Source organism: Anguilla rostrata, chromosome 2, assembly GCF_018555375.3.
Source record: "Anguilla rostrata isolate EN2019 chromosome 2, ASM1855537v3, whole genome shotgun sequence".
Taxonomy (NCBI): Eukaryota; Metazoa; Chordata; class Actinopteri; order Anguilliformes; family Anguillidae; genus Anguilla; species Anguilla rostrata.
This window is the reverse complement of record NC_057934.1, coordinates 72,943,524-72,964,945: the sequence shown is the minus strand read 5'-3', so window position 1 is coordinate 72,964,945 and position 21,422 is coordinate 72,943,524. Positions and strand designations below refer to the sequence as shown.

The 21,422-nt window shown below is 41.9% G+C and overlaps 9 protein-coding genes and 1 pseudogene across 11 annotated transcripts in view; 6 read left to right on the top strand and 4 right to left on the bottom strand.

Moving 5' to 3' along the window:
* Positions 1–21,422, bottom strand: part of LOC135249380 (zinc finger protein 260-like) — a 115,519-nt gene that overhangs the window by 36,826 nt on the left and 57,271 nt on the right. The window lies entirely within an intron of this gene.
* LOC135249433 (zinc finger protein 501-like) overlaps positions 1–21,422 on the top strand; it is a 50,328-nt gene that overhangs the window by 4,800 nt on the left and 24,106 nt on the right. The gene's annotated exons all lie outside the window — the stretch shown is intronic.
* Positions 1,537–1,998, top strand: LOC135249449 (histone H2B-like). Its single transcript, XM_064325103.1, has one exon. It carries the CDS (start codon positions 1,570–1,572, stop codon positions 1,942–1,944), a length of 375 nt encoding a protein of 124 aa, XP_064181173.1. The 5' UTR covers positions 1,537–1,569; the 3' UTR covers positions 1,945–1,998.
* LOC135249456 (histone H1-like) lies at positions 4,613–5,349 on the top strand. The gene has a single exon (XM_064325111.1). The coding sequence runs from the start codon at positions 4,659–4,661 to the stop codon at positions 5,289–5,291; it is 633 nt and encodes a 210-aa protein (XP_064181181.1). The 5' UTR covers positions 4,613–4,658; the 3' UTR covers positions 5,292–5,349.
* On the top strand, positions 5,848–7,188 carry LOC135249445 (histone H2A). The gene has a single exon (XM_064325096.1). The coding sequence runs from the start codon at positions 6,229–6,231 to the stop codon at positions 6,613–6,615; it is 387 nt and encodes a 128-aa protein (XP_064181166.1). The 5' UTR covers positions 5,848–6,228; the 3' UTR covers positions 6,616–7,188.
* On the top strand, positions 7,758–8,888 carry LOC135249443 (histone H3-like; annotated as a pseudogene).
* Positions 9,431–9,841, top strand: LOC135249453 (histone H4). Its single transcript, XM_064325107.1, has one exon. It carries the CDS (start codon positions 9,472–9,474, stop codon positions 9,781–9,783), a length of 312 nt encoding a protein of 103 aa, XP_064181177.1. The 5' UTR covers positions 9,431–9,471; the 3' UTR covers positions 9,784–9,841.
* Positions 17,665–20,364, bottom strand: LOC135249452 (histone H4). The gene is made up of 2 exons (XM_064325106.1): positions 20,361–20,364; positions 17,665–18,034 (listed from the first exon to the last, which is right to left on the bottom strand). Exon 2 carries the CDS (start codon positions 18,029–18,031, stop codon positions 17,720–17,722), a length of 312 nt encoding a protein of 103 aa, XP_064181176.1. The 5' UTR covers positions 18,032–18,034; positions 20,361–20,364; the 3' UTR covers positions 17,665–17,719.
* On the bottom strand, positions 19,216–19,721 carry LOC135249442 (histone H3). The gene has a single exon (XM_064325094.1). The coding sequence runs from the start codon at positions 19,675–19,677 to the stop codon at positions 19,267–19,269; it is 411 nt and encodes a 136-aa protein (XP_064181164.1). The 5' UTR covers positions 19,678–19,721; the 3' UTR covers positions 19,216–19,266.
* LOC135249444 (histone H2A) lies at positions 20,820–21,273 on the bottom strand. The gene has a single exon (XM_064325095.1). The coding sequence runs from the start codon at positions 21,256–21,258 to the stop codon at positions 20,872–20,874; it is 387 nt and encodes a 128-aa protein (XP_064181165.1). The 5' UTR covers positions 21,259–21,273; the 3' UTR covers positions 20,820–20,871.

The following is a 21,422-nucleotide window of genomic DNA, read 5'->3' as shown; positions in this document are numbered from 1 at the left end:
TTAAACTTGAATATTGTAAAAGCAAAGTATATAAAGAAAAACTCTGAAGACACTCAGACTGCCAAAATGTATGTGATAGGTCTTGTGGATACGTCTGAGGACAGTGAGAGTGGACACACAAAAGGAGTCACATTCCACACCCAGACCCAGGCGCAACACGCACAGACTTGCTGGGCTGACAGACAGCATCATCTACGTCATCTTCCTGGTCCATTAGTCGAACTTCCTGATTCACTGACCTTATCAGTCGACGTTCCCTGAGCTGCTTGCGACATGCTGCTGTTGTGTTCTGGGCCAGGTGAGTTTCAGGATCAACTGGCGGAGTTTGTCCTACCTGCGGTTCCTCACACCGGCTCAAACTCGGTTGCTGTAGGAGCTCGGGGTTCGAGGGAAATACGAGCGCCCGGCTTCTCCACAGAGACTGCAGTTTTCCACACTTCTACTGTCTTTTCCCTCTTTATGCCACAGCTCACCACACCTCCAACATTTCAGCAGCTCACAGTCTTCTACTTGATTACTTGAGGTTTAGGCCCAGTAGAAATAGGAATTTAAATGAAAACAGCCCTGTGTAAAATGCTAGCCAGTGGTCTTGCAAAGGAAGTTGGATAGATAGTTGGAGACATTGCAAACTGGAAACTAAAAAAGCAAGAGAGCGTAGTACTTCACCTATTGCAAACTAGTTCATTCAGACTTAATTGAAAGACATAAAACTGTCAGATAGCAAGTAAAATATATGGTGGCATAACTATATAGAAATTTAAATTACGAGTTTATGCATTTATAAAGAACCTTTCAAGCCGCTTCCTAATGGTAAACCAAAGCCTTGCCCTGGCTGAGCTCAGTACTCGGTACACTCCCAGTGAGAGCTGTGGTTAGGCGGAGTTGTTACGTGAAGAGAACTAAGTCTAATGGCTGACTGTTCAATGGAGGAAACCACTGACCATCTTTTATAAGAACGTAACAGGACAAAACAGGAATGGAACAGAATGCAACAAATCGAATGTATCTTTGATATCAATTTGAAATCAATTGCACATGGAATATTTATTGAATCAAGTGACCAGCAAGGCAGAGTGGATGAAATGAAATGGCAAGAACTGGTCTTCAAGTTGTAGGCTATTCTAAAAGGTAGGCTACCGTCAACGTTTAGACAATCCTCCATTTTGTATAGGCATATGGGTATTGTTTCGGCGGCACTGCCAAATTGCAAACGTGTTAAACGATTTTTCATTTCATTCAAAATGATGTGTGTTAAAATTGACTTATAATGTACTCGATTGCCACGGGTTTACTCAAGGAATTCCTGCTCTCTGTGCGATTAGGAGAAAAATGCGGGAGACGTTAAAAAAACCTTTGTTTAGAAAAAATTGCGCGATGCCTTTGAGGACCGCGAAATTCAGCCAATAGAGTTTGAATAATCAGCCAACCAAAGTCGGCGTACTAGCGATCTCCAATGAGAATCGGTCTAGCGTCATCTATTTAAAAAGAGGCTAAAAATTTACATACGGACCGTTTATATAGAAGAAGCACGGGGGCGTTAGGATTACTTGTTTTCCTGAGTTTACGAGAATGCCTGATCCAGCAAAAACCGCGCCCAAAAAGGGCTCTAAGAAAGCCGTCACCAAGACCGCTGGAAAGGGAGGAAAGAAGCGCAGAAAGTCCAGGAAGGAGAGCTACGCTATCTACGTGTACAAGGTCTTGAAGCAAGTGCATCCTGATACTGGCATTTCATCAAAGGCCATGGGCATCATGAACTCCTTTGTTAATGATATTTTCGAGCGCATTGCTGGCGAGTCTTCCCGTTTGGCTCATTACAACAAGCGTTCTACCATCACTTCAAGGGAGATTCAGACCGCTGTGCGCCTTCTGTTGCCAGGAGAGCTGGCCAAACACGCAGTATCTGAGGGCACCAAGGCCGTCACAAAGTATACCAGCTCAAAGTAAACCGACGTGCCACAAATATTGAACCAAAGGCTCTTTTAAGAGCCACCCACACAATCACGGGAGGCAAAGAAAAACCTTTTGAACTGTAATTTAATGTGGAGCTAGGTCTTGTGTTATGAGGTATAGCCAGCGGACTTGCATGCATGTGCCTCAATGGCTGTTTCATCAATCCTTTAGTCTTAAGGACATGCTTACATGCATGTGACCAAAAACATATTACAGGCATTTGGCAGACGCTCTTATCCAGAGCGACGTACAACAAAGTGTATAACCATAACCAAGAACAATTGTGTCGAAAACCCTAGAGAGAAGTACCGTTAAAAACCAGTAAGGCCGCGCGACTGTCATTGTAGAATTAGATGATTTGCTCTCCTAATGACACTATAAAACCTTTGTAATTATAATAGAATATAATAATTCTATAGTCATAGAATTTTACTGAGAACCTCCAGATGACAAGTACTGTATTTTTTTTTTTTGTAATGTTCTGTGGCAAACGAGTTATATTTAGGTGATCAAACAACTCATGAACATGAGTGAGGTAGCACATCCAAAAATAATTAAAAAATACAGATTCCTTACTTTTTACTATTTATTTTTAGGCACACATTAAAAGGATACTGACGTGTTTTGGCATTACAGCCTTCATCAGAGCAGAAAGGGTTATATTTAGGATTTGTAAACTGAGACCTACAGCTGAAAACAGTGAATGAATTAAATGCTGAAAGTGGTGATTGAAACTTACTCACCGGCGTGAAGACTGCAAAAAGAAACGGCTGTATTAAATCAACATTTGTTTTTAAATTTTAAAGTGACAAGTATGACAGCATTCCTTCACGAATCAGTCTGGTGAGTTAACTGAAGCGATAGCTGAACTCACCATGCCATGACTTATTGGTGTGATTTTATAGACAAATACAAGAACTAAAAGAATGACTGAAAGAAAGGGCTTTGTGAATATGGTGATCTCTCTGTACTTGAGTGTGAAAATGTGGTATGGCATTTAAATTCCAAATACATTTCAGATGAACTTAGAGGTATGTCATGGTTAGTTACATTAAATAGGCCTCCTGTGAGACATGGTAAAATTAAGCTGTTTTGTTAAAACCACTGACTGTTCCTTTTTTTCCGAGTGTACAGAGCAAGAAACAATAAATCATTTATTACTGGAATGCAAAATATAAAAATAAATTTGGGAATAAATGACAACAATTGGTTTAAGTATTAATATGAATGGTTGTACCACAGAAAACACACATAAACACAAAATTTTTTATTGGATGTTGATATGCATTGTAAAAATGAAAATGGGAAAACTATTTGTATTGACAATATTTTTATTTCAAGTGTGTTGGCCTTTAAACAAATAATATCAGAGCTATAAAGGAAAAGGATGCCCGTTAGGAAAACAAGACTATTTAAACTGTGGACACTTAAAACTTCGACATTGGATGTAATTTGGAAAGAAAATGCAATGTAACCTAACGATGCGCAAATGTAATATGATCTGACATGACATCTACATGTAGAATGTATTTAAATATATTGTACTGTATTATCTTTAAAAAAAAATTAAAAAAGAGAACAATTCTTGCTTTTCATTGCCAGTCAAAGTTGAACAAATGTCGACTGAATCCAAGCCAATGCAAATATAAAATAACCCTGCATTGTGTTCTAAGCTCTTACAGCACAAAATCAAAATGATGGAACTATAACAAGTGCTTTCAATAACCTGAAATAATTGGTTGGAAAGACATCCAACAGTTCCAACTCAAACTTTAGCCTTTGATTTAAGTTCATGATTTCGGCAAGGACTGATTGTTGTCATGTTTTACTCTCCAAACAATAATCTTTTTGATTATATTGCTTCTGTTTTCACCATTTAAATCATTTAAAATATTTTTTCCCCAAAGGCGTTCAATTTCTTCTAATTTTATGGATGCGGGGGCAGATTCTCCACAAGACTGAAAATATGATCACCCGAAGAAATATCAAGCGTCCGAAGAGCGTATGTTTAGTTACTACATGGGCATGCCCAGAAGAAGGAGACATTTACCTGAAAATGCGGACTTATTTATAAAAGAGTATATTAATGACGACAGAGAAAATACCTTGGTCTCGATATAAAATGCTAAATAATGTTACCTAACGTTGATGTGTAACGGCGATGAAATCTCAGCAAAGATTTGCGTTGTGCTTTACTGCCGCAATTACAAGTCGTACTTTAAAGCCTCGCTTGGGTATTTCATGAGTCTTTTTGTCTTTCTTGTTTCCACACGGGTCTTTTGTGAATAATTAACGAACAAATTTAAAGTGTGTGACATGTTTGATAGTTTTAAAAGGCGAATCGTGTGGGAGAAGCACCTTTAACAGGTACTCGTCCATGACCGATGTCAATGTTTTGGACAGGCTGGAGAAAATGCGGCAATACTGTTCAGGGCACAGAAGTTAATTTGTTGGCAGAAGGGCTTTTGTTGAAGTTTACCGGCGCTGTTCGCTTGTAAAATACTTGCATATTGTTTTATTAGATGAATATTGGCAAAGAGAAAACACAAGCGGGCCGAGTTTCCCGGAGCAGAGACGCTGCGCTGGGTAGGTTGAGTCTATACGGTCCTCATGTAACATTTAAGTCCAGCCCCCTGTGACATGCGCAGGCAAAACGGAACTTCATTACAGACAGCGAGTGTGTAAGGAGAGCGTCTGACGAAAGAGAAATGGCCGAAGTTGCTCCTGCTCCAGCCGCTGCCGCTCCGGCAAAGGCTCCTAAGAAGAAAGCAGCAAGCAAGCCCAAAAATGCGGGGCCCAGCGTTGGACAACTGATCGTGAAAGTTATTTCTGCCTCCAAAGAGAGGAGCGGAGTGTCCCTGGCCGCATTGAAGAAAGGTCTGGTCGCCAATGGCTACGATGTGGAGAAAAACAACTCACGCGTAAAGCTAGCTGTTAGAAGCCTGGTGACCAAGGGGACTTTGCTTCAGACTAAGGGAGTCGGCGCCTCTGGCTCATTTAAGCTCAACAAAAAACAGGAGAGTGTAAAGAAGCCCGCTAAGAAAGCAGCTCCTAAAGCTAAGAAGCCTGCTGCGGTCAAAAAGGTAGCGGCGAAGAAGCCTGCTGCCAAGAAGTCGCCGAAGAAGAAGCCCGCTGCAGCTAAGGCGAAGAAGAGCCCAAAGAAGCCCAAGAAGCCGACAACAGTGGCTAAGAAGCCAGCCAAGAGTCCGAAGAAAACCAAGAAGCCGGCAGCAGCAGCTAAGAAGGCGACCAAGAGCCCTAAGAAAGCAAAGGCGGCCAAGCCAAAAGTTGCCAAACCTAAGACCACCAAAGCCAAGAAAGCGGCTCCCAAGAAGAAGTGAACGCCTATACTGTATCGTAACATCACCAAGCGCCAAAGGCTCTTTTAAGAGCCATCCACAGTTTCTTGAAAGTGCAAGTTTCATTATTTCGTTCTTGTATGCCTGGTGACAAGCTCTTCCATGTGCATAGTTGCGGATGTATATATGTATATATATAATCGAACGCAAAGGGAAAGGTTGTCAGCCGTCTCTGTGTGTGTATGTATCTGGAGGCATGCAGGCACCACTACAATCAGGCGCACATGTAGACTATACTGGTATTCTGTGTTCAAACAAGCTGGCTGGCTTCTGCTCCCTCTAAACTCTATGGTTCATAGGTGATTGTTATAGATGAACGAATATCAATCTACCGGTTTAAGTTACTTGATATTGAGCGGAATCCCTATCACTGTGGAGGAGAATAAAACCGACAGAAAAGAAAGAAAAATAGAGTCAAAGTAAAAACTGTTTTAATGTGAAAGTGAACTGAAGAATTCACGTGAAATTCTTAAACATTTTTTGGACCCATCATATACATTTAGGCTGTAAAATTGTTATACAATAAGTATTAACCAGACTCAATTCCATTAATCCAGATGATTTCTGCATAAAGGGAGGAAAATGCATTCGGCTCATATAATGTGCTTTGGGCATTGGTGTATATATAGAAGTTACGCGAGACTTCTGTGTTCGTCTTTTATTTTGATATGCTTGATTGTTTCTTGAATTCGTGTATTTAAATTTTATAAGGCCTGAAATTTCAATTAAGTGCTTTTTTACAAAGTACCGCTCAGACTCAATTCAGTACCGTGCTGTGAGCGCCATGTAAAAATTGTCCTCCTATTTGATTGGACAAAATCCCACCAACGCTGCAGCCAATGGGTGAATAGAGTGTTGCTATAAGAGAGACGCTCCGCTAGTTCGTGTTATTCTTTCTTCTCTTAGAACAAGATTGAAAATGAGTGGGCGGGGTAAAACCGGTGGTAAGGCAAGAGCGAAGGCTAAGACTCGTTCATCGAGGGCAGGACTGCAGTTTCCTGTAGGTCGCGTTCACCGATTGCTGCGTAAAGGAAACTATGCCGAGCGTGTTGGTGCCGGTGCTCCAGTTTATCTGGCTGCTGTGCTCGAGTATCTGACTGCTGAAATTCTGGAGCTGGCTGGTAACGCGGCCCGCGACAACAAGAAAACTCGCATCATTCCCAGACATCTGCAGCTGGCAGTGCGTAACGACGAAGAGCTGAACAAACTGCTTGGAGGCGTCACTATCGCCCAGGGCGGAGTATTGCCCAACATCCAAGCTGTTCTGCTCCCCAAGAAAACTGAGAAAGCGGTCAAGGCGAAGTAATTTTTGCAGCGCTTTAATGAGGACCATTCACCCAAAGGCTCTTTTAAGAGCCACCTACATTTGTGTGAAGAGCGCAAAGCATCCGTTTTAACTTGCATCTGTATGATCCTTGAATAGGTTTGTGCCGTACAGTGCCGCTGCGTCATTCGTATGTAATTTTAAAGTAGTCTTCGGGTTCTGGGGACCATTGTGTGCTGGTTGCCCAAAACGCACGTGTGACCAGAACTTTTCTGCAAGATTTGACGAACATTCTAATGACAAAAAGGGAAACTGGTTGTGTATTAGCATCACTGTAATTAAATTGCGGAAACCAGATGTAAAATGATAATGGGAAATGTCTTCATTAAAAGGGTTACTGTTATCAAATTGTAACGGCCTTGTAAAGGAAACCAACTCTGGACCTACTGAGTTGGAATGGGCTGAAATCGATGTTCAGCTTTTGTGATTTCTAGAAGAGTTTTTTTTTAAATGTAATTTGTTTTAGTATGTACGTCCTTTGTTGAAGTATTGTGAAATGTTTTATATAATCAATAAAGCTCTTTAAAGAACCCCAAACGATTGGGGTTACCAGAACGTTCCACAAGCTGGTGATTGAATTTTCGCATTTCGTATTTTGAGGGATTACTTTGATGGAGGCACTGTTAGAAGCCACAACCACGAAGAATAAAAGTCCCATATACGAAGCGTTTAACTGATCAAATTAACCACTGAGGTGAATCGGTCTCCTAATCTGTCGCATGGCCACTAGAACTAACCGTTTGGTGATGAATACAGAACAAACCGCTTTCAGAAGGCTTTAGTTGGACTTGAAATCAAAGCTTTGTATAGAATAAATCTTATTCCATTATCTAACCATATTAATGTCGCACGTCACATTGTGAAATGTGCTACGTAATGTAATACATATGCCCTGGGAGAATTATTTATTAATAAAATCTTTCTGATGTTTTACTCACATTAGCAATATTGCTGTATGCGACGTTGGAGTAAATCATGGCGGTAAGAGAAAAGTTTAAATTTTTGACGGCAGAGGAAACGGAAGAAACGATCCAATAGCCTCGGTGAATGACGGCCAATGAGGATCCGTAAAAACCTATCCAATCAGCTGCTCGCTGGTATGCTTTAAATGTGTGTCGGCCGCATAGCGGCATATTCCGAAAACCAAGTCTCAAGTAAGACGCGATGGCCAGAACGAAGCAGACCGCACGTAAGTCTACTGGAGGGAAAGCCCCCAGAAAACAGCTCGCCACGAAGGCGGCGCGTAAGAGCGCGCCTGCAACAGGCGGCGTGAAGAAGCCTCACCGCTACAGGCCTGGTACTGTAGCTCTGCGAGAAATCCGCCGTTATCAGAAGTCTACTGAGCTGCTGATCCGTAAACTGCCCTTCCAGCGCCTTGTGAGGGAGATCGCTCAGGATTTCAAGACCGATCTTCGCTTCCAAAGCTCAGCAGTCATGGCTCTGCAGGAGGCAAGCGAGGTTTATCTGGTCGGTCTATTCGAGGACACCAATCTGCGTAATTCACGGGAAAAGAGTGACCATCATGCCCAAGGATATCCAACTGGACCGCCGCATCCGGAGAGAGCGCGCTTAAAACCGTTTGCCAGCACGCAATCCAAACCACAAAGGCTCTTTTAAGAGCCACTTCAATTCTTGTCAGAGCAACTCTCCATATAGTTTCTGCGTGTGCTTATCTAATGTATGTTTTTCGATCGCTGATTCCTTCGAGTATTTAATGCTGCAGTGCAGCTCGTGGAGTAACTGGTGTGAATAAGGCTTGGTATTCTCTCCCCTCAGTGAGTGAACCGCGTGGCTGTGTCTCCAAAAGTGTCTTTTTGTTGCAATCATTCTGTTGCCTGCATTCACTTTGCTACCAACTAACAGCATTAAAAGCAAATCTACAGTTCCTCATCAGAAATAAATATACCAGGAATAAACTTGATAGATACAGTCAAACTCCATCAACCATTTCCCTTTTGAGTGAAAGGAATATCCATGAAGTTAGTTTAAGCAATCAACTACAACATTCTTGTAACTGACATAATTAAAACTAATAATTAAACATAATTTAAAAAAATGTCTCACTTTCACCCAGTTTGGTATTTTTGTGGGCTGAAATACTTACTGCGCTGCCATAAATGCGTCTAAGTCAGTATTCGGTGCATTTGGGTGATAAGTGGGAAGTGGTAGTAACCTAAATAATAATGGATCTAAAAAGTTGACGAACTTTGCATTCAGTGTTGATTGTAACATGTTATCCGCGTGAAAATAAAATGTTAAAAAATATAAAATATATCAGTTGGGGAAATCTTTTTTAAATAACTAGTTTCTATAAAATGTATTTTAATCTGTTTTGGAACATTTCATTTGGACAGATTTACACAATTTGGAGCTTAATTGTATTTTAAAATACGGTTTAATAATAAATTCATAACACTTACAGATACGCCTTGGCGGGGCGGCCTGTCCCACACCTATATTCACTTAACCACTCCAAATGAAGAATGACCTAATCTTGGTCCACCAAGATTACTAGAATAACTACTATGCGATGCTAGTGTTCAGTCCTAGCTGTGTGATATTAATTTGTATCAACTATAGCTTTGATAATCTTTGAAGCAGACGATATGGTCTCTTGGTCTTTTTTTTTTATTTAAACGACTAGTTCGGTCCGCTGGAAGCCCCTGTGCTCTAATACTCGGAAGTCTTGGACTGCTGGAGGCGGGCTTTAACTACAGCCGCCTTTTCGTTGCTACGAGACTTCAATCAGGTCGTCTTTGTGCAGATATATGCGTGCTATTATGCAGCTGGAGTTCAGAATTTCTCACGAAGAATTTGTGTCCTGTTTTTTTGAAGAAAATGAGTGGTCGAGGAAAAGGCGGGAAAGGTCTCGGGAAAGGAGGCGCCAAGCGTCATCGCAAAGTTCTCCGTGACAACATCCAAGGTATTACTAAGCCAGCGATTCGTCGTTTGGCTCGCCGTGGTGGAGTCAAGCGTATCTCAGGTCTCATCTACGAAGAGACCCGAGGAGTGCTTAAGGTGTTTCTGGAGAACGTCATTCGTGATGCCGTCACCTACACTGAGCACGCCAAGAGGAAGACCGTCACCGCTATGGATGTGGTTTACGCTCTGAAGCGTCAGGGTCGCACTCTGTACGGCTTCGGTGGGTAAATCTGTCTCGTTTGGAAATCCGTTTTGCATCTACCCAAAGGCTCTTTTAAGAGCCGCCCATATTTTCTGTTAAAAGCAGCCATTCCTCGTTAATGTCAAGCGTAATCTTTTATTAAGAACCGTCATGTTGACCTTGCAAGGGCAGTGACCATTACTTGAGCCGTATGCTGCGAAATGAAAGGTTCTATGCGCAGGGAGGGAATTCACTAACATACTTTTTCTTCAAGTTTTGCTAATTTGACGACTGCGATTTTAAACCGCACCGGTCTCTCCCCCGAAGACCAACGCGTAACCGGTAACCTCGTTACTTTGAACAATAAAAGCTACCTTTCGCTGTTCTGTATTCCGGTTTTATGATGTAAAAAATGTGAGCGGAGTCCATTTACAAGCTGCGATGGAACACTATCTTTCCCAAAATGTCAGCCGTCTGGAAATTTAACACCGTGTGAAGTGAACGTTAAAGGTCTTATTTTTCAACCTCATTTTCGTAATTTTCATTAATTCTACCGGTTCTGATAGTATTATGCAACTGCTTAAATGTCAAGTTTTGGCTTTTTAGATTTTTTTTTCCCTCTATGCCAGTAGCTTCACCACGGTGTCTATGGGGCCTTATCAGGATAGGCTACAAGGTCAATAATAGCCGCGTTTCCACCAAAAGTACCCGAAACTTTTAGCCCCTACTTTTCAAGGAACTAAAGGTTCCTTCAGCCCATTGTTGTCTGCGTTTCCACCGCGGTCTACAGTCCCGCGAAGATTAGGCAAATTAGCCCACTGACGTATGAAAAAGCGACGTTGTCGTCGGTCCATCTGTCCTATGATTTCTTCTGTAACCCCATACTACCACCGAAGTAGCCTACATTATTTTCTAATAACCGGGACGGCCCGGAGGGGTTTATTCCACTTGTATACAACGGGTTACCAACAATGACTATATATGGTTACTTTTGTATTTATTGATTTTTATCGATTTAATCACTTGAAATTGAAATATTCTTCCGCAGCCATTTGGGCATATTTTACCTTTGTCAAGCAAAACTGTCGTTGGTAGTTGAACTTGGACCGTTGTTGTGCAGCAAATAGGATATAACAGGCCAATAGTCAGATCCTAACTGTTTTATCTCATCAAAAACACGTTTTCAACGTACAGAAATGCCAAGTTACTCACACATACAAGACCAGTCCAGGCCTGCCATTAAAAGTATTGATATCAAAATGACGCCAAGTTACGGTACTACAAACAATATAGGCTATCTTGTCTCACCGAAATTAAATAAGATGTATTCCAAAGCAATGCTACCCAATATTTCCTCTATTCTTTCAAGTCACTTGGCCCTGTAAATGTCATTTTGATATCAATACTTTTAATGGCAGGCCTGGACTGGTCTTGTATGTGTGAGTAACTTGGCATTTTTGTATGTTGAAAACGTGTTTTTGATGAGATATCATTTCTTTTTGCAAAGCGTTTTATTATGAGAGTGAGAAATGTTAAGTGACCCTGTAAGAAACGGTTGTGGATTATGGCTATCCTTGTGTGATTTTGTACAGTCTGATGAGCGTGTACTGTTTAGCAGTCTCGGTGTGCTATATATGTAAAAACAGTGGCTGTGACAAAGCGTGCGGTGACGTAAGTGTAAACGAATCAGAAACGCAGGTGAAATATGGCCAGTGTATGTACTCACGGATTTGACAGCCATCCAACGAGCCTTGATTGAGAAAATAATCAGCAAGCCCGTAGAATTAGAGCTCCCTAGGTCGCAACTTGTGTACCCTGCTGTCCTGCTCCGTTGTTTGTTATTTCGTGGAGATGCACTTTTAGTGTTTGTAAGGTTTATAAGGCATTTTGATAGGCTTATCTGCAGGTAGGAATCCTCTTCGCTGTTTTGCTAAGCTAGAACCGGAAAACTTGATAGTGGAGGCTTTGCATACGAGAAAATAACAACAGTGTGGGAGAAATTATGATGAAATGATGAAATTGCGTAGTTGAAACAATATGTTTTTAGCAGAATGGGCATGTAGGTGAAGGTTGACATGATCACAGACTATAGTGCGAAGTAAATGAAGTGACCATGAGCGAGCTTAGTTTCCTTATCGAACGGTATATATAACAGTCTGTATATAGCATTAGTCATTAAAGTGAAGGGTTAAGTAAGTATGTGAAATCTATTGTACTGATGTGCTTTTCTCATGTTCAGTACTAGTAGTTATAATTATGAGTGAGGCATGATTTTAAATGTAATGTTTTAATGGGGAGTTGCTGAACGTACATACGTAGTAATTGTCTGTATGTGGCTAGATAGAGAACAGGGCAAGGTAACATGAATGTAGAAACGTGGCATTTGCTGATAAGGTTTTGTACGGTAGCCAAGTGAAGAAATGTAGTTGGTAGAAATGGCACAGTGGTTAACTGGTGTAACGTTTTAATAAAAGGAATACATTTGCCGTCATGAAATGCATATGGGTGGCCGTGAGTGAGTTTTGGTAAAGAAAATATAAAAGCGTAAGAAAACGTTAGTGTAAAAGAGTAAATTATCTGCCTGAGGGCGAGGCGGGATTCAATCCTTCAACCGGAGGTTTACCAGTCTGTGACTTTGTTAGTGCAGCACCATGACATAGCTATGCAATGTGTGAAATATCATTAGCAAACCTGTCCGTGGTTTTAAAGAAGAACACAGGCCAGTAAGCACAGAAGAGCTCCGGTTGAATCCATATGGCTTTGCAATATTGTAGCCAGTTAATAACTGAACGTGCAGACGGTACATCATAATGCAGTGTATACCTTCGGTGAACGGTGGGTAGATATGGTGCAAAAGCAATAATTGAGAAGTAGTAGACAATTATTAGCGAGGATAGAAGCAGGTTAAAGAAACGTGTTCCTAGTGGGGCTTGAACCTACGACCCCATGTTCCCAAGACTGTAACCTTGCCCACTAGACCACAGGCGGACTAGCTGCTTGAATTAGAAATGTTTCAGAGTAAAAGGGTATGGGTATTTCGCGTGTGTATGCGAGTTCTTGATTGGGTCGTGTAGGTGAAGATTTGGCTGGTGTCGGTAAAATGTCCAATGGGGAGACATGTTGTTAGTGGGATAGGCGGCAGGAAAAATAAGAATGAGAAGAAGAAGAAAGAGACGAAGAAGAAGGAGAAAACGCAAAACCCCCTTAGTTTGGGGCTTTATTGTGTGGACATGTGAAGTTGTTTATGAAATCTGTCTGTTGAAATGGGGTCAGAATGTACAGAATTTAATGTTTTTAAGGGCTGAGTGTCTGTGGCTGTTGTGGTTATCTCTGTGGGGAACCCTGAAAAGTGCCAAACTCTCCGTGCCGTATAGGTATGGGGCATGCCCCCGCCAAGGCGTAACTTGGAGGGATGGCATACCTGCTGTTAAAAAGGCTGTCCTGTTCCTTTATGAGGTGGGGACTGATTAACCAATCACTGACCGGAAGCGGGAGTGCCTCCTGAATCACGCGAGAAGAAAATTAGAGGAAAAAACGGGAGCTCCGGTACAGCATAGCCGAACGCAAGTTCACAAGAACTTTTAGCTTAACGTTCTCTGTTCTGTTTTCTGTAATAAGGCTAGTTAAGGTGTTTTGTGCGTTCATGAAACCGTAAGTTGCCTTCCGGGTTTCCCGACCGTTGCATTTACTGTTCTGTAACTAAGCATTGCGCCGTTGTAATCGGTTTGAGCCTGTTTACCGTGTGCATTGACAAATGCTAGATGGCGTAAAGATTATTAATAATGCTTAGGATTTTATTTAGTAAATGGATCGCCCTTTTTGTGAGGTGTTTATGTTTATGGATGCATAATGGAAGCGAAATTGGTATTATTAGTTAGTTTATCGCTAGTGCAATTAAGTAAAGTACGTTAATCTGGGGAGTTGACCTACTTTCGGTCACTTGCGCATGCGCATTTAGCGCCCATGTGCCTTGCACGCGGAGGTGCATACTTTAGTCTCGTGTACCGTATTCGAATATCGCTTCCTAGGCAGAGAGGGTTCTGGGGAGTGTATTTTATAGGTTATTTTACAGACTGTAGGTTGTAGATTAACAGTGTATATACATGTTATGTTTAGGTAGATGTTATTGGCAACATGTATATTGGAAAGGGTTTATTATGTCCAACTAATTCTGTATTTTATATTTTGTTTATATTTGTAGAGACCACACACACATAAACACCCCCAGATACAAAGCTATTGCACCTTGATCATTGCCAATAAAACCCTTCATTGCAACTACGGCCTGGTCATTGGAACCCCACCAATAAGCAAAGCCAGAGTTCTGACCGACTCTCCACAGTGTTTTGAACCATCCACTCACCAGCACAGTAAACTATTTTTCACCTGCCATCCAAATATATCCGCTCAAACACATTCATTATGTTTTTATGCGAACATTCACTTTCATGTCTTGACATCCGAGGCGACAGAATGCATTCACATTCAACTGGCAACAATAGCAGAAAACATGCACACGTTGTAAACAATTTGCTGTTGAATCGATTACTTTCTCATCGTCAATTCCATATAGGCTAATCGCAAAATGACAAGAATAGAACGAAAACTCGAACTTGCGTGAAAATTTAAATTAGCAGTGGTACAGCCACCGTTTGCTTTCCTTCAAAGTTACTGCTAGCCGAGCAGCGAAGTGTGCCCTCCAGATGCAAACCATGCACCATAAATTAGTCCATAGTCTTCCTGGTCTTTTTGTGGAATTGAAGAATGGCAGAGTAAAATTACTGCAGTCTGAAAAAGCAAAAGGGACGATTACTAGAATTAATCTGTTATTTTACCCTGACACAAAGTGCGGAAGGTGATTTCCAGTTTGCTTTTACTGTATCACCAATGTAAATTACGCAGAACTACCGCATGCCTCACATAACTGTATCAAACGTTTTGAGTCAATTACAACGGGCTAACAAAGAAAACCCGGAAGAAAATATTCAGCAACCAAATTAAACCATTTGAATGTTTTGGTACGTAATATGCTGTCCCAGCACTAATGCTTAACATTTTATAAAACGAATACTAAAGCAAGAAAAGAACAGAAGACCAAGACGTTGGCAGGCTATAACCAAAAGTAGGCTACTGCGCCGCATAACATACAAGTTTGATTTCAAGTTATGAGAATAAATCTATTTGCGGCTGCAGATTTTTAAAAATGGCAGTTGAAATAAAACACTGCAAGTAGGCGACCAATCAGAAATTTTCAGCGCTTGCGCCCCACCCCAAAGGTTCCGGTACTTTTGGAAAGTATTACCCCCCGAGCAGGGACTTTTTTGGGGGTAAAATAAAGTCCCCGGAACTTAATTTAGACTCTAGTTCCTGCGGTCGAAACGCACTGAGTTCCTCAATAGGTTCCTAGTTCCGGGGTAAAGTTCCTACAGTGGAAACACGGCTAATGTACCTTCAAGCAAGTCCAGTTTATCTGTACCTGATTATTGGGAAGTGAAAATGAATGTGAATGTGGAAACTTATTTGTTGAAATTAAAAATGATTGCAGAATTGACCGTGAGCTACACTATTGTGTGTGCACAAAAATTAATTTTGCTCTTCATCTGTGTATTCTGATACAAATAAATATAGTTGGCCATCAAAGTGTTAAGGATAGACAATATCCTCATAACAGTCTTATGAATAATTAGTTAATGCATCATGTTCAGGGTTTGCATTCTCAACATTATCTTATAAAGGTAATCCATATTAAAGGCAATACACATTGGCCCTCATTCATGAAATGAACGTACGACAGAAAACTGGGCGTACAGTCATTTCCACGCAAAGCTCGGCATTTATCAATTTGGACGTGACCTGAGATTTGATCGTAGCCTCCGCTCAAGTCTCAACTCATGAAGTTTTCATGTCAGCGTGGACTTGCGGTGCAGCATAGTAAATTTGGCTGAGTCGGAGAATTGTTATTAGACCATATTCTGACTGGCATATAAGCATATGCAGCCACATATACATCACTTAAAAATATGCAGCCTATGGCAAAATATTCTATTTTGTAAAGGCCTACATCGACTGTGTCATATCCCTAACATAAATTATTCATTAAGCCAGCAGCCATACCTCCATGCACTCTGCTCCTGCCAAATGGCTGAAGCTAAGCAGGTGTGGGCTTGGTTAGTACTTGGATGCGAGACCACCAGGGAATACTGAGTTGCTGCTGGAAGTGGTGTTGGGTGGGCCAGCAGGGGGCAATCTTCCCTCTGGTACAAATAAACCCCAATGCCCCAGTGCAGTGACGGGGACACTGTGCTGTAGGAGATGCCGTTTTTCGGATGAGGCGTTAAACCAAGGTCCTGACTCTCTGTGGTCATTAAAGATCCCATGACACTTATCGCTAAGAGTAGGGGGTTCCCCGGTGTCCTGGCCAAATCCCAGATCTGGCTCTCGCAAGAACTTGCCACTAAAAATCATCCCCAGACGTAATTGGCTAAATAAATGTTCTCTCCCTCTCCACCTTCGCTAATGTGCTATGAGGGGCAACATAGCTCAGGAGGTAAGAGCGGTTGTCTGGCAGTCTGAGGGTTGCTGGTTTGATCCCCCACCCTGGGCATGTGGAAGTGTCCCTGAGAAAGACACCTAACCCCTAATTGCTCTGGTGAATGCGAGGCATCAATTGTAAAGCACTTTGGATAAAAGCACTATATAAATGCAGTCCATTTAATGTGTGGTGAGCGTTCTGGTGCAAATTGGCTGCTGTGCATCACCCAGGTGGGTGCTACACATTGGTGGTGGGTGAGGTGAGTTCCCCGTCACTGTAAAGCACTTTGAGCTTATGGAAAAGTGCTATATAAATGTAATTATTAATAATAATAATAATAATAATAAAGTGATTTTCAAATTGTTTGCAATTAACGGGGTTAACAGTTTTTTGGTGTAGGCTATGAGATTAATTTCTCTTATTTTGAGATAGCCTACTTGTTAGGCTATGCTACTGGTAGAATATTTCAATTTCAGGTGATTAAATCAATAAAAATCAATAAATACAAAAGTAACCATATATAGTCATTGTTGGTAACCCGTTGTATACAAGTGGAATAAACCCCTCTGGGCCGTCCCGGTTATTAGAAAATAATGTAGGCTACTTCGGTGGTAGTATGGGGTTACAGAAGAAATCATAGGACAGATGGACCGACGACAACGTCGCTTTTTCATACGTCAGTGGTCTAATTTGCCTAATCTTCGCGGGACTGTAGACCGCGGTGGAAACGCAGACAACAATGGGCTGAAGGAACCTTTAGTTCCTTGAAAAGTAGGGGCTAAAAGTTTCGGGTACTTTTGGTGGAAACGCGGCTATTATTGACCTTGTAGCCTATCCTGATAAGGCCCCATAGACACCGTGGTGAAGCTACTGGCATAGAGGGAAAAAAAAAATCTAAAAAGCCAAAACTTGACACTTAAGCAGTTGCATAATACTATCAGAACCGGTAGAATTAATGAAAATTACGAAAATGAGGTTGAAAAAGAAGACCTTTAACGTCCACTTCACACGGTGTTAAATTTCCAGACGGCTCACATTTTGGGAAAGATAGTGTTCCATCGCAGCTTGTAAATGAACTCCGCTCACATTTTTTACATCATAAAACCGGAATACAGAACAGCGAAAGGTAGCTTTTATTGTTCAAATTAACGAGGTTACCGGTTACGCGTTGGTCTTCGGGGGAGAGACCGGTGCGGTTTAAAATCGCAGTCGTCAAATTAGCAAAACTTGAAGAAAAAGTATGTTAGTGAATTCCCTCCCTGCGCATAGAACCTTTCATTTCGCAGCATACGGCTCAAGTAATGGTCACTGCCCTTGCAAGGTCAACATGACGGTTCTTAATAAAAGATTACGCTTGACATTAACGAGGAATGGCTGCTTTTAACAGAAAATATGGGCGGCTCTTAAAAGAGCCTTTGGGTAGATGCAAAACGGATTTCCAAATGACAGATTTACCCACCGAAGCCGTACAGAGTGCGACCCTGACGCTTCAGAGCGTAAACCACATCCATAGCGGTGACGGTCTTCCTCTTGGCGTGCTCAGTGTAGGTGACGGCATCACGAATGACGTTCTCCAGAAACACCTTAAGCACTCCTCGGGTCTCTTCGTAGATGAGACCTGAGATACGCTTGACTCCACCACGGCGAGCCAAACGACGAATCGCTGGCTTAGTAATACCTTGGATGTTGTCACGGAGAACTTTGCGATGACGCTTAGCGCCTCCTTTCCCGAGACCTTTCCCGCCTTTTCCTCGACCACTCATTTTCTTCAAAAAAACAGGACACAAATTCTTCGTGAGAAATTCTGAACTCCAGCTGCATAATAGCACGCATATATCTGCACAAAGACGACCTGATTGAAGCCTCGTAGTAACGAAATGGCGGCTGTAGTTAAAGCCCGCCTCCAGCACTCCAAGACTTCCGAGTATTAGAGCATAGGGACTTCTAGCGCACCGAACTAGTCGTTTAAATAAAAAAAAAGACCAAGAGACCATATCGTCTGCTTCAAAGATTATCAAAACTAGAGTTGATACAAATTAATATCACACAGCTAGGACTGAACACTAGCATCTCATAGTGGTCATTCTAGTAGTCTGGGTGGACCAAGATTAGGTCATACTTCATTTAGAGTGGTTAAGTGAATATAGGTGTGGGGCAGGCCGCCCCGCCAAGGCGTATCTGTAAGTGTTATGAACGTATTATTAAACCGTATTTTAAAATACAATTAAGCTCCAAATTGTGTAAATCTGTCCAAATGAAATGTTCCAAAACAGATTAAAATAAATTTTATAGAAACTAGTTATTTAAAAAAGATTTCCCCAACTGATATATTTGATTCATTTTTTAACATTAATGTATTTTCACGTGGATAACATGTTACAATCAACACTGAATGCAAAATTCAACTTTTTAGATCCATTATTATTTGGGTTACTACCCCTTCAAATAACCCAAACGTACCGAATACTGACTTAGACGCATTTATGGCAGCGCAGTAAGTATTTCAGCCCACAAAAATACCAAACTGGGTGAAAGTGAGACATTTTTTTAAATTATGTTTAATTATTAGTTTTAATTATGTCAGTTACAAGAATGTTGTAGTTGATTGCTTAAACTAACTTCATGGATATTCCTTTCACTCAAAAGGGAAATGGTTGATGGAGTTTGACTGTATCTATCAAAGTTTGTTCCTGGTATATTTATTTCTGATGAGGGACTGTAGACTTGCTTTTAATTGGTAAAGTGAATGCAGGCAACAAAAAGACGCTTTTGGAGAGAGCCACGCGGGTCACTCACTGAGAGGAGAGAATACCAAGCCTTATTCACACCAGTTACTTCACGAGCTGCACTGGAGCATTAAATACTCGAAGGAATCAGCGATCTAAAAACATAAATTAGAGAAGCACACGCAGAAACTATATGGAGAGTTGCTCTGACAAGAATTGAAGTGGCTCTTAAAAGAGCCTTTGTGGTTTGGATTGTGTGCTGGCAAACGGTCTTAAGCGCGCTCTCCCCGGATGCGGCGGGCGAGTTGGATATCCTTGGGCATGATCGTCACTCGCTTTGCGTGAATTGCGCACAGATTGGTGTCCTCGAACAGACCAACCAGATAGGCCTCGCTAGCCTCCTGCAGAGCCATGACTGCTGAGCTTTGGAAGCGAAGATCGGTCTTGAAATCCTGAGCGATCTCCCTCACAAGGCGCTGGAAGGGCAGTTTACGGATCAGCAGCTCAGTAGACTTCTGATAACGGCGGATTTCTCGCAGAGCTACAGTACCAGGCCTGTAGCGGTGAGGCTTCTTCACGCCGCCTGTTGCAGGCGCGCTCTTACGCGCCGCCTTCGTGGCGAGCTGTTTTCTGGGGGCTTTCCCTCCAGTAGACTTACGTGCGGTCTGCTTCGTTCTGGCCATCGCGTCTTACTTGAGACTTGGTTTTCGGAATGTGCCGCTATGCGGCCGACACACATTTAAAGCATACCAGCGAGCAGCTGATTGGATAGGTTTTTACGGATCCTCATTGGCCGTCATTCACCGAGGCTATTGGATCGTTTCTTCCGTTTCCTCTGCCGCCAAAAATTCAAACTTTTCTCTTACCGCCTTGATTTACTCCAACGTCGCATACAGCAATATTGCTAATGAGTAAAACATCAGAAAGATTTTATTAATAAATAATTAATAATTCTCCCAGGGCATATGTATTACATTACGTAGCACATTTCACAATGTGACGTGCGACATTAATATGGTTAGATAATGGAATAAGATTTATTCTATACAAAGCTTTGATTTCAAGTCCAACTAAAGCCTTCTGAAAGCGGTTTGTTTTGTATTCATCACCAAACGGTTAGTTCTAGTGGCCATGCGACAGATTAGGAGACCGATTCACCTCAGTGGTTAATTTGATCAGTTAAACGCTTCGTATATGGGACTTTTATTCTTCGTGGTTGTGGCTTCCAACAGTGCCTCCATCAAAGTAATCCCTCAAAATGCGAAATGCGAAAATTCAATCACCAGCTTGTGGAACGTTCTGGTAACCCCAATCGTTTGGGGTTCTTTAAAGAGCTTTATTGATTATATAAAACATTTCACAATACTTCAACAAAGGACGTACATACTAAAACAAATTACATTTTTTTAAAAACTCTTCTAGAAATCACAAAAGCTGTACATCGATTTCAGCCCATTCCAACTCAGTAGGTCCAGAGTTAGTTTCCTTTACAAGGCCGTTACAATTTGATAACAGTAACCCTTTTAATGAAGACATTTCCCATTGTCATTTTACATCTGGTTTCCGCAATTTAATTACAGTGATGCTAATACACAACCAGTTTCCCTTTTTGTCATTAGAATGTTCGTCAAATCTTGCGGAAGTTCTGGTCACACGTGCGTTTTGGGCAACCAGCACACAATGGTCCCCAGAACCCAAAAACGACTGAACAATTTTTAAATTACATACGAATGACGTAGCGGCACTGTACGGCAGAAACCTATTCAACTATCATACAGTTGTGAATAAGTTACAACGGAAGCTTTGCGCTCTTCATACAAGTGTAGGTGGCTCTTAAAAGAGCCTTTGGGTGAATGGTCCTTAAAGCGCCGCAAAAATTACTTCGCCTTGACCGCTTTCTCAGTTTTCTTGGGGAGCAGAACAGCTTGGATGTTGGGCAATACTCCGCCCTGGGCGATAGTGACGCCTCCAAGCAGTTTGTTCAGCTCTTCGTCGTTACGCACTGCCAGCTGCAGATGTCTGGGAATGATGCGAGTTTTCTTGTTGTCGCGGGCCGCGTTACCAGCCAGCTCCAGAATTTCAGCAGTCAGATACTCGAGCACAGCAGCCAGATAAACTGGAGCACCGGCACCAACACGCTCGGCATAGTTTCCTTTACGCAGCAATCGGTGAACGCGACCTACAGGAAACTGCAGTCCTGCCCTCGATGAACGGGTCTTAGCCTTCGCTCTTGCCTTCCCGCCGGTTTTACCTCGCCCACTCATTTTCAACCTTGTTCTAAGAGAAGAAAGAATAACACGAACTAGCGGAGTGTCTCTCTTATAGCAACACCCTATTCACCCATTGGCTGCAGCGTTGGTGGGATTTTGTCCAATCAAATAGGAGGACAATTTTTACATGGCGCTCACAGCACAGTACTGAACTGAGT

What these genes read in the sequence shown, in the direction of transcription:
- LOC135249456 (XM_064325111.1), top strand. Translation starts at nt 4,659, where the DNA reads ATGGCCGAAGTTGCTCCTGCTCCAGCCGCTGCCGCTCCGGCAAAGGCT.
- LOC135249449 (XM_064325103.1), top strand. Translation starts at nt 1,570, where the DNA reads ATGCCTGATCCAGCAAAAACCGCGCCCAAAAAGGGCTCTAAGAAAGCC.
- LOC135249442 (XM_064325094.1), bottom strand. Translation starts at nt 19,677, where the DNA reads ATGGCCAGAACGAAGCAGACCGCACGTAAGTCTACTGGAGGGAAAGCC.
- LOC135249452 (XM_064325106.1), bottom strand. Translation starts at nt 18,031, where the DNA reads ATGAGTGGTCGAGGAAAAGGCGGGAAAGGTCTCGGGAAAGGAGGCGCT.
- LOC135249444 (XM_064325095.1), bottom strand. Translation starts at nt 21,258, where the DNA reads ATGAGTGGGCGAGGTAAAACCGGCGGGAAGGCAAGAGCGAAGGCTAAG.
- LOC135249453 (XM_064325107.1), top strand. Translation starts at nt 9,472, where the DNA reads ATGAGTGGTCGAGGAAAAGGCGGGAAAGGTCTCGGGAAAGGAGGCGCC.
- LOC135249445 (XM_064325096.1), top strand. Translation starts at nt 6,229, where the DNA reads ATGAGTGGGCGGGGTAAAACCGGTGGTAAGGCAAGAGCGAAGGCTAAG.